Source organism: Micrasema longulum, unplaced genomic scaffold, assembly GCF_059751315.1.
Source record: "Micrasema longulum isolate JH-2025_06_02 unplaced genomic scaffold, ASM5975131v1 h1tg000735l, whole genome shotgun sequence".
In the NCBI taxonomy this organism is placed as follows: domain Eukaryota; kingdom Metazoa; phylum Arthropoda; class Insecta; order Trichoptera; family Brachycentridae; genus Micrasema; species Micrasema longulum.
The window spans coordinates 153,703-166,572 of record NW_028277929.1 but is presented as its reverse complement, the minus strand read 5'-3'; the positions used below and the strand labels follow the sequence as shown (position 1 = coordinate 166,572).

Below are 12,870 nucleotides of genomic sequence, written 5' to 3'. Positions count from 1 at the left end.
AAATAATAGTTAAAAAAGTGCTTGATATAATTAGATTTTTTATTAAATAATAATTTAATAAACGAACGTGTGCGTTTATTAAAATTCTAGATTGTTCAAAATAAAATATCATATTTTGTTTTTAATCACATGATCGTCCAAATTGCACAAAATGTTTTATACAGTAATAGTTTAATTAAAAATACAAATTTGACACATTTAAAAATAAAAAGCATCGTAGTAACGATATTTAATACATGCAATATATATTTTTATTTTTTTTAGACACTTATTATTTTTCCCCTCAAGGCACATCAAATCAAAGTACCATCCATGTATAATTGCTTGGAGTGGTGTGGTAAATGTTAATAGTTCGGGCGTAAATATGACAAAAGGATTCGTCGAGGACATACACCCCGCTAGTTACAAAGGGTAGTTCTGCGCTACTAATGTTGCCACTCGACGCAATTTGCCACACTTTGGTATTAGGTTATCTTCCCACGATCCGTGATTTACTGTCATAAATAATAGCGAATCACAATGACTAGTAAAAATAGCATGACTTTGTTCGCATCGAATATTTCACGATCATTTTTTTTCGCGGGACTAGTTCAATGAGGAAATTAAGTGCTATCCAAAATTGTATTTTAAAAATATTTTCTTGTCATAATTCATTAACATATATGTACTTACCCTTATCCGCACCTATGCACATATTTTCTGTTATGATCACAGTGCTATGTTGGTATAGCACAACGAAATTATTACAAAAAACAAACTTAACACAGCACCAATTACTTATACAACACCTGGGCCGCGATTATGAACAGCTATCTTCATCGGTATATACTTAGACGGTATAAACTAATGTCGATATTTGTGTAAGAAAATGTGTATTTTTGTGTGAAAACTAAAAATTTCTTCGTCGGTAATCAATCACTAATAATCAAAAACTTAATTTTACTGTGTAGATAAAATTGAAGATAAATTTTAACTTCCCATCAGAATACGTACCTAGAGCCTCAATTATAAACCCTGTCTTCATCTGTATATATCGAGACGGTATACTTAACTACGGTACGATCTGTATCTACCTCGGTATGTTCTACTTACTTGCCATATCGACATCATATGATTGAAACACACCAATGAATGACCGCAAAAGTTAGTCTGCATTCCTTACTTCATTACATCTAAAATAGTTCTCATTTATATTTTAAATTGGTTTCAGTGATAGAAAGAGCCCCGAATCCCAATTCAAGCAAAAAATGCTCGCTTAAACATAATTTTCATGACTTTTGACCATTGCCAAGACGATATGCTTCACGATCGTCTGTATTTATCTACTGAGCGAGTACAATACTGACTCTCGATACGTTCTCTCAGAAAGATAGTAAAACAGATGGAAAAAATATAGCAACCATTTTTTTTTATACAGTGGCAACTTTCGAACGCCTAGATACTCTTATATGTTAATAGGGCAGAATCTAGGGACACTTTTTCTTGTATCTAGAAGTTCGTTTTCTAAACTGACAGTTATTTCAGAATTTAATTCGACTTCATAATTGATTTATTTCTATCGTTTATTTTTAATAGGCTTCTAAGAATAAAAGTTCCAACCTCGGAACTATTAAAATTTTAAATAAATCGTTATCAAAGGAAAAATTGCTCGGCGGAACAAAATTTTTGTCAAATTTTGACAAAATTTAGAAAATTTCATTTGATTTGATGACGAAAATTAAAGGGCAAAAAACACAAAACGTCTATTCTCTGTTATTAGTTATCTTCTATTATACTATTCTTTTCTATTATATGGAGTGTTCAAAATGTCAAGATTATTAAAATTCTTGTTAAATGCTTCACACGTACGAGGAATGGTAGAATGTCTCCGATGATAAGTTTTGACTAATCAGCACTTAGCACCAATCCAGTATCCTATGCACCATTAGGTGCGGAAGGGGAATTATGAGTTTTAATGGTAGGAATATAGAAAATATCAGACAGTCTAGTTGGTAGAGGGGACACGGTAAGCAAATAGATTAATTTGTTCTGGGGAATCAAATTTATTATTTACAATTTTGTAAAGCAGGTTCTGATCGAAAATATTTCTTCTGTGTATGATAGCGATAGATATAGATTATGATAGCAAGTAAGTTCTTTTTTAAAAAAATATTGTTTTGGTTTGATTATAATGCGAGTTTTTCATTTATTTATGTAGAGAACATATTATTGAAAAGACAACTATTTATATTGGAATTCGGTAAAAATTTGTACAACGATTTGTTTTTTTTTAAATGAAGAAAAATAATTTGATCGTTTTCAATGTATAAATAACATATTTTTTAAAATAACGTTCAAAAACTCTACTAAATCTTTTTTTCAGAAAACAGAGGGTTAAACATGTGTGGACTTAGTTAAACAGTACATTACACTTATAAGAATTATAATAAATGAAACTTTTCGTACTGTTTGAATTATAAACGAGTAAAAGTATGGCATTACGAATGATTGTGGTGATGCCATAATGATTATACACAAATGTGAGAATATCGCGTCACTGCATTTCTCTCCGTCCGGCATTATCACCCCTAAGCGATTCCATTCACGGCCGCGCGAGAGGTACCAAAACAATGTCAATTTTAATGGCGAGAGTCTTCGGCCCTAGCTTTGTTTGGCTACAACCGAAGGGCGACAATAGTTTGAGTCAAGATTTATTTATTTATTTATTTATCGCCGACGGTGGCGCCTCCCGCGGCGGGCGCGTGCGCACCGCGGGAAGGGCCTAATGGAAGATGAGGAGACACCCAATGGGCTGTGACTTTATATATAAATACTTATTGTATACGAGTATATTGGGTGTTTTGATTTGAATCGTCTGAATGTCAACATTTTTTTTTCAAAATACTAACGTTATTAGTTGTGTTGTTTTTTACGCAAAATATTTTTTAACATTCGCGTTACATTCGGGGTTAAAGATTTGTGAATTTTTCCTATTTTTCCTGTTCCAAATATATAAATCGCGTTATATTCAGGCTAAAATGGTATTCAAGGAGTATACGACAAAAACGGGTTCATTTAAAAAAATTGTTTTTCAAAATATAAAATATTTTTTTTATGAAGAGAATGAGTTCAATTCAATTAAATCTTCAGAGTCTATAAAATGTGATTTATTGTAATAAAACTATTTTTGTCTGTTAAAAGAAGTTTTTTTTAGTTTAATGTATACGTTTTTGTTCATTTTTCGGTGATCGTATGTAAGCAATATATTTTATTAAATTCATGAACCCAGTATTAGATAATTAAGGCTTTTCTTATTTTATTTGCTCTCTTGTAAAATTCAGTTTTTATTGTTGAACCTGTTTTTCCCGTGAACCTTTCATTTGTACTAAATGAACATGTGTTATCTAAAATTATTGTCTCGCGATGATCAAAAGTACTGATTATACTTCAAATATAATAATAACTTAATATCTGCGTATAGAATAAAATATGAATATTCATGTGCGAATATACTTGTGTATATGTTTGTTTATGAACGCATTACAAGTGCCCCTTCTCAACACGGATTTTCTGGAGAGTCGGGCAAGTTCACAGGCATGGGTTGATCACAGGCAGAATGTTTCAGAAATCTATTAATTTTCAGGGTAGATCTTCTTTTGTGGCTGAATTGAGAAAATAATTATTTTTTGTTAAGTTGTAATAAAAACGTCCCATAAAGTATAAATAATACAAAATATTATTTTCTCATTCCTAAATTAGAGTTTTATTGAAAAAGGTAATATCAGACTTTATAAATATAAGCGCTTAGAAAATAAAAATAATTTTCACGCGCATGACATTTATTTGCGTCAACTTCGTATACTATTGTGGTTGGTTTTTCATATTAAATTTATTATTTAAAATATTAACGTATTCCGTTTCTTTTTTAAAAATTGATCATTTTACTAGTAAAAAAGAGACAAATTTACATTTTGTTCAATTACTTATGTAACATCATTACCTACGTCCTGATGACAAACTGTTATACTATAAAACGTAAAAAATATTTACCAGTATAAAGATACCCAAGGGTGAAAGCGGTCAAATAAGGCAAATATATTGGCATTTACTTAGTAACACTTCATTATAAATTTTTAAAAAACAGTTTTATATCACTCGTCGATGAGAGGAGTGTTCTCCCGAAACTGTAGTAGTGTTCTTGTAAAATAATAAAATTGTGTAACACTAATAACAAAGTACTATTTTCATAAAAAAAATATATTAAAATAATTCTGTGAAATATGTAACAGCTTCTAAAAATACTTTTAAAAAAAAATTACTGACCAAAAAATAAATTAAAAATAAGAAATATTGGATACATGCGTTAAAAAAATTGAATCTTCAAAATTTTTTTTTACATAGTTTGAAATTATTTTACTTCATGATGCAAACTCGTACGATTTTCATTCAGATGTATCCCAAATGAAATGTGTATATGATTTATTCTTATTTTTCAAAGGCCCTACTGTGAAAAACAATAATCGAGGGGGAGTGCTAGATACTGCAAAGTTCATCCGGAGCTTATCCCTTGTTCGTACCTAAGTCATCCCCATATTATTCCCAGCTCATCCCTGTTATCTCCAAGTTATAATACTGTAAACCGTGTTCGAAATATGCAACTTTTATTATATCATACTCGGTGTAACAAAAAACTGGGTATATAAATAATTGTGATTTTATTTCAAGCAGTGAAAGTACGTTTAAGGCAAATAACGTATAATTTCATTTTTTTCGAAACATATTTTTTTACAAATCTTTTTCATGACGAAAATTATTTATATAATTATTTTAAAAAATAAAATTTTATCTTTATGAACTGCCATCAAAGACTAGCGTGACTACATCAAAGAAGTAAAATATTTATATTTATATTGTTTAATTGAAGCATGATGGATGCACAAAAATGGAAAACTATACTAGTATGTTTTTTATTAAAAAAAATTAAAGACAAGTGATACGTTAATCCACCAATTTGGAATATCCAAAGACCGGTTTCATCGCTTTTGCGACATATTCGAGACTGGTATCTTTTTTGAAGAAATTTAGTGTTTTTATACAAAACAGAGGTAAGGATAGAGAATTCAAAATTATATGATAGTAACAATTTTTACTTTCTCAAAACTCGAGTGGTGATAGTTGGGTACTGACGATATTTAATGTTTTGACCGGCATGCGGCACTCGCACGCGTAATTATTGTTGCGTAGAGTTGCGCTAGAAAAAATGGGAAGTAGGACAGGTATGAATAGGTGGAGATTTATTTGGGGAAATGTAAGTATATGGACTTGGTCCGAACACATACTGTTCTTCTTTCGCTATTCTGCCGATGTTAGAACATCTATTTTTTGTAAGCTCTTTGCAATTCCAGAAAACATTTTTTGTCTACATACTTCTTCTCGGATAGATCGAAAGTATTTTTGGCGTGTCCCAGCGGTTTTCGCGTGGAAAAAAACATTTGTGTCTAGTCCATTTAATCTTTCATGCCCTCTTTTTGTATGTTTGTATAATATTTCAAATAAAATATTCTGGTGTACGTACAGCAAAAACACTTATTTTTTTAAAGATAAAAATATAAGACGAGGGAAACTTGTTTCCACAAATTTGGAATAGCTTGTGACTGGCATCACTTTCACGACATTTTCGAGGCTGGTATAAAAATTAAAAATGCTTATACAAAACTAAGAATACAAAAAATTGAAATTATATGATCGTAATTTAATTTCATTATTTTTGTCTCAAGGACCCTTTTACAAAGTGTTACTTGGTAAATACAAGAGTTTACACAATGTTGATTTATTTAATTTAATCGTACAATACAGCACAATTGGGTAAATTGATAATTAAGGTCTAAAATATAGTAAAGTACACAATAGTAAACAAAGTCACTAATACACATTGTGATTCATACTAAGAGAGAAAAAGTCTAAAACTAAATATCCCAGCATGGTATCCACCTATCTTGGTAGACACTTCAACAGAGCAATCATCTTCCCCACATGCATCAACATATTACTGTCGTGACTCTTCTTTTATTAAATTCTTGATTATCCCATAACATTGAACATTATTATTGTTTGAAAAGAATAGTATTTAAAAAAATCGTTTTTAATATGTAAACGGTTCATTAAGAAATTCTACATCTGGTTTATTTTTAATCTATTGATTTTTAATTCATCTAATTTATGGCCATTTGAAGCAATATTAATTGTTTTGGCATGTTTTTTTTTTTATTCAAAAGAATGTTTATGTTCTATCAAATGACAAACAAAATTTAAATAATCTTAATTGCATGACTAGAATTGTATAATGTATGTAATTGTATGTGTGTTTTAAAAACTTTGGCTGGTTGGCCTATATGATTTACTAAAAATTAATCCAAATTTGTGGATTTGAGTGTTACTTGAATTTTATTTATATAATAAATTACAATGAACCTCAACTAAAATATTCACTAACAAAATTGAATGTTTTAAAAAAATTTTTGTTTACTTGGTTTACCGACAAGCATTAAATTATCAAAAAAGGTTATCTTAAACATTTAAACGAACTCTACATACAAAAAAATCCACCGCATGAATAACAATAAGCCACAGATCTTTATTTTCATATTTTTATCAATAAAGTAATTAAACGTTTTAAATATTTATATAGTTATTTAAATTTCTTTATTTTAAACGTTTACATAGTTCTGGCCTCTGGTCCGTGGGTAAAAAATATTTTTTCTGATATTTTTAAAGCTGTGTCAATGAATTATGTGCTACCGTGTACAGCAAGCTGGTGATTTATGATCTCGACTAGTGAGTCTATTGTACGGCACGTGTGAACCTAATGTAGATATCACGCCACAGTCCCCAGTAATTCCAATAATTGTTCCCGACTTCTATCCACTCATCCTAAACATTATAAATTACCTACTATCATGATGTATGTTTAACACTATGTACCATACGAAATCCTTTTATTCTTTACTGTGAGAGCAGAGCTAAAATTATTAGCAGTTAGCTTAAAAAAGAAACACATTAGTTTATTTAGTAAATGTTTACGTTCGTCCAAATACTGACTGAATTTTATAAAATTAATTTTAAAAATATTTACAGGCGTCGCATTGCTAGTAGATGATTCAATCCAATCAGATGAATCACACTCTCATAAATAAAGGTTTCAGCTCTTTGGTTTCACAAAAATCAATAGATGGGAGATGTCTAGGAGTTTAGATGGTTTATGATTATACACTGATTAATATTCATAATTGAAGGGTGTTTTTTGCAAAAAGTGTTCGACTGAAATTAGAATGTTTTCTCATTAACTGCAAAAAACTTTTTGTATTAAATATTAAAGAAATATTTGAATTGTTTGTAATGAGACAAAAATCTAATTTCAGTTATGCAGCTTTTGTAAAAAAAAACCCTTGAATTTTGTCTTTGTTTCCTCAATTCTTCCATTTGTCGAATTTTATGAAGTAAAAAAACATAAACTCTATTGATATGGGTGATATTTATCTGTTCGAACCAATTTGCCTACTAGGCAACGCCTGTACACTTCAATGGCCATACTTCTTCTTTTACCTGGTGGTTTAAGTTAACAGAAGACAAGCGATACTGAAATCTATAAATTTGAAGTAAATGAAATTTTTATTACCGATGAAAATAATAATAATCAACCCAGATAAACAAGTAAAGTAAAAAGTAACTATGCCGATAGTAAATTTAATGGATTTTATATTCAAATGCCAACAAATTATCATACGCTCAATTTATTTGATGTGTTTACTATGCGGCGTATATTGACTTGAGTCGTGTGAATTAATTCTCGCTCTAACAACCCGATGATTAAAAATACAAATAAACAAGCGAGCCAGGGATCAGTAGCCCTTGCAATAAGAAGGGTCTCCCCTTGCGCCACATTTGACTCGGCAAATATGTTCCAGGGTCTAAATGTTAAATCATAATTGAATAACATTGAAAGTACGAGGGTGGTTGCCCGCTACCCCTAACAAAGTCATACATGTATCGCATGGCTATCGGGTTTCGGAGAGCCTGTACTACGCGTGCTATAAACATACGAATTTCATGGGAAAACTGACTATGACAATAGATTGTTTGATTGTGTAAGAAATTCATCCTATCCTTTGTCATTTACAAACATACGAATATTTCTCTATCTCTATCCCTACTGATGACACTACAAAACATCCGACTTTCTCATAAATAAAATCATTTTAATAAAAGACTAGGACTACTTTAGAAAGTGTAAGTATTATTTCATTTTGTTTAATGATCATTAATTTTTGACTTTGTTTATGTCACTTTATGTCACCTTAAATAATTTTGGTGATGTTGACAAATGAGTGCTAAGCTAAGAGTACATATGCATACTCTAGAGAAATTAAATATAAAAAGATACAAAAAAATTAATAACAAATCGTGAAAATGAAAAAGGTAAAAAAATGACGAGCAAAATCGAGGAAAGCAAGAAAGAAACCAAAAATCCATGAGAAACCAATGAATTCAGATGGTCAAACTAGCAAACAAGTCCACCGTTACCCTTTTTGCAAAAAGGTATGTGTTGAGCCACCGGAAATGGATTGGATCCAATTTAAGATGTGAAATATGGTAACTCGATGAGTGCACTGACTACGTTGGCTTTGGAGTATTTAATAGTGATTTGTGTTAAGTTGTAATTAGTTAAGTGCGCACTGTTTGCTTGCTTAACCCTATCAGAATTTCGACATATCCAAATAACGTTAATTATATAATTGATAAAAAATCATTTCGTCGATACCTATGTATTGAATTACGCGTTACGTATTACCGTTAAAGATATCAACTCAAATAAGAGTTTCTCAAAGAGATATCAACTCAAAAAACGTTTCACGTTTTATGCTTTTGAAAAAAAAACGATTTCGAAACTCTATACTATCATATCAATAATAACAATAGATATTCTATGACAACTCTCCAGCAAAGATTGTAAATCGTAAATTATATTTTTCCAGTAGATAAATAAAATAAAAAAACCGTTAAATTCAAGTCATTGAACTAAATACATGCTTGCTTGGCGCATGCTGGTCACGTCTGTGACCTCGAAATAAAAAAAGTATTTTTAATTTGTAATTTATTTACTTTAAATTTTATTTTTAGCTTATTATCTGTTATGCATACTTTTCTACTTTCAAAATTTATTTGATTTTTTTTTAGAAATAAGAAACACGTGAAAAAGGATAAGAAACTCACCTTGAAAAAGGCTTTGTAAAGTTTGTGTGAAACTGTGACAAAATATGTATCATCTAAATTCGACTATTTAGCACATGCAAATAACATGTACATATGTCGTTTTGTGGATATAAGATTTTATTAGTCGGTTATTTAGGGGACTAATTTACAAATGTAGAAGGGAGGAGATAGGTTTAGGGTTGGTGTTGATAAGGAACGCCCATCTCGCCAGCTCCCCTAAGCGAAACTTTAAGGAAGATAGTTGCTATCTTTATATACGAGTACATGCATACGAGAACATTATTACGAAGTATCAGCGTTCACCCTTCCAAGACGAATATCGGTAGATAAAAATAAAGCTTACGTAATGCATCTTAATATGAAATCCGTATTTTTAGTCTCATTTTTAAAAAAATAATTATACGTGTCTTATGAAAGGGTTGTACAAGTCTAAAAAAACGCTCTGAGAACCTACCTAAATATTCAAGTCAATTGAGTTCTAAATGGTATTATTTGGGTATAAAAGTAGTTTTTTTACCATAACAAACGAATATTTTTTTCTTTGAAATCCCAAGTTACTATCGATTAATTTAAAACGAATTTTCAAACAATTCACAACGTTGAATTTTAGACATGTTTTTTTTTATTGGCTTCAAATTTTACGCAAAATAATTGATTTATTCAACCTTTTTAAAAGTAAACAAATGATTGTTTAAACTATATCTATAACTATTAAATTTGGTAATATTTATTTTAGGTGGAGATAAACTAAGTAGCGGGCTTACCAAAGGTTACGGAACTCCGAGCTTAACAGATTCCCTTCGTAACCCAAAATGCTCAGGTTAGTTTTATTTTTAACATTTTTAAGGCTAATCTCCAATTTGAAAGTGGTTGCCCGTCTAACCACCACAAAAATATCTGAATGCCGCGACCTAAACAAATAAAGATATCATCAACGTTATTTGAAAGTGCGAGTCCCGAATAAAAGCGGCTTTCGTTGCCGTGTCACCACGATCCCGACTATATATGTATATTTTAAACTTATTTTTATATATTTATTTATACATTTTATCATAAATACAATTTTATGTTCACTTTGCTCAGCTAACAAGGTTACATAGCCCGTTCCAAGCTAGGCAATTACATTTTATTACATGAAAATAGTATACACATTTTTATACATTTACATGCACACATACAAATATATACACATTTATACACACATATATATATATATATATATATATATATATATATATATATACACATATAAATATGTACGCACATATATATACACACATGTCACATATATATAAACACATATGCGTACACACACATGTAATTAAGAATTAGAGATAAAATAAAATAAAATAAGACTTTATTATTGAAACTGAGTATAAGACAAAAAAGTATGTTTGAAGACGCGCATTTTAAATGTAATTTTTTTACAATCAAATAGATCAATAAAGGGAAAGTTCAAATTATATTCACGAGCAAAACGTATAAGTGGAGAGTTTTGGGCATAGTTCGTACGAACTGTTGGCACATGAAATAGAGAGCTCGACGTGTGACGGGTGCGGTAGCCGGGGACATTTAATGATAACTCCGACATAAGAGCCGGACTATCAAGCCGCCCACTAAGTTTGTCATGAAGCACCCCCATGTCTTATAGTAGACGGCGATCTTCTAAACGAGGCAAGAGGTGCTTTTTGCAGGAAGACATACTCGTATAATTGAAATCGATATTCCTGCATCTCCAGTTAAGATGTCTAAGAAATGTCCATTGAATTTTCTCGAACCTTTCTTTATGTGTGACATATTGCTGTATCCTCTGTAAATGCATTCACAGTATTTTTTTGGTTCACACTATAGGTCCATATTTATTCTACGTGGAAATAATTTTATCTGGTAAATTTTATCTTTATAAAAGTATCTCTTGATTGTTTTTTCATCGATCAGTCCGGGATTCCCACCGTGCGTACGCGCTTGTTGCGAAGCTTGTAACATTTACTTCTGTTGATTGCAAAGAACTGGTTTTGTCACATTTTTTTAAGGAATTTTTTAAAGCATTAAACATGTTAAACATTACTTCTACTACCCTTTTTTAGAGGAATTTTGAGAGCTGATTTTTTTACTGAAGCATTTTCGTTTTCATTTTCACTTTAATATGTTTTTACCATTCTTCAAGTTTTGTGCTTTAAAAAAATCGCTCGATGGCCAATTAAAAGACACATTACTTGACGCTGGAGTTTAGTTCATCATCATCTAACCCCTATCCACACTCGATAGTGAATAGGGTAAATGCAGCGTATCTCAAACATCTGATTAATGAAGGTAAGATGATCAATCTAACGCTTTAGGTGCGAGTCCAGGGATACTGAAATAATGCAGTCTAAACCAACCATACAAACAAATATATCGTGTTTTACCAGGAATCGAACCTAGGACCCTATAAATTTATTTTTTTAATTAATTTTATCGAAACGCACAGTCAACAATGATTCAATTATATTACAAAAATAAGGTGGAAAGACAGACCAGCGAAGTTTCTAAAAAATAATCACACGGTTCGTATATGTATTTATTTATATTTAATAGGGTGTACTTGAATAAGAGTAGTGTTCAGATATGTGTGTGCATCATTAAAAAGCGAGTGTGAGTGTATAACAGCCAGATAAAATGAGTCGTATTTTATTTTAAAATAAATTGAGGGGCATGTTTAAAATATCAATAGATAAAAATAATGATTAAAGAGTGTTGTGCATAAATAGTGCTACAGATTGGCAGATGGAATAAATATTTATTGCGTGTCGCGTGGAAAGGGACATTAAAATTCATTTTGGAGAGTAGGTTTAAAGAACCTACTTTATTATTATTTTGAATTGGGTTGTGGTTCTGTGGCTAGTGTTTCGGACACACGGCTCAAAGGTCCCTGGTTCGAATCCCACTCTACCCCTACTTGATTTCCATTTTCTAATAGTGAGTTATTTACTACTCCTCAAAAATGGCTCTCAAAATTGAATACTTGGTTAAATCACAAGAAAGCAAATACTTCTTTATTTCTGTAAAAAAAAATCTCACAATTTTTATTAATAACACATTTAAAATAAAGTGCGTCTATTTTCAGTTGCAAAAAACGAATTCATTTTTTAACCTTAAACATGGTATGCGAACCCGCTAACCACCACAACACGAGGCGAACTTATCTCCATCGAATTTCCTTTCTTAAGTCAACCTGTGAGTAGCCATTGAGTCGAAATCATTCGTCAAGATTTTACTTTTATTTCGCACGCTGAACTATTTCTCCACCCGCCGAACAAGGAAATTAATTCGTTTGTATCAAAACCAGTATTGTTTTATCAAGAAATTTGCAAATGGCTAAAACGCTTGCATCACTCGATCCGGTGAGATTTAGGGCTCGACGCTCTGTGGGATTGCGGAATTGTTGTGTTCTTACTGGAAATCTAACCGGGGTGTATTTTTTCTTAAAGGTGTTATATACGGTTGTTCACTACTTTATATTTAAAGTTATTGTACCGTTATTTAAAAAAAATAAATTATAATGCTAACATTTTAAAGTCTATAATATTGTTTAATAAAATCGGTTTCTATTTTGTATCTCTTTGAAGTTCAATCCTTGTA

General features: G+C 30.8%; 1 protein-coding gene across 2 annotated transcripts in view; it reads left to right on the top strand.

Moving 5' to 3' along the window:
* Positions 1-12,870, top strand: part of Ets65A (DNA-binding protein D-ETS-3) — a 155,411-nt gene that overhangs the window by 15,187 nt on the left and 127,354 nt on the right. The window contains exon 3 of one of the 2 annotated variants that reach the window (XM_088230149.1): positions 9,986-10,069. The exons of the other annotated variant lie outside the window; for it this stretch is intronic. Coding sequence (XP_088086275.1) covers positions 9,986-10,069 — 84 coding nt within the window. The remainder of the gene's footprint in view (positions 1-9,985; positions 10,070-12,870) is intronic. 2 annotated transcript variants of the gene reach the window in all.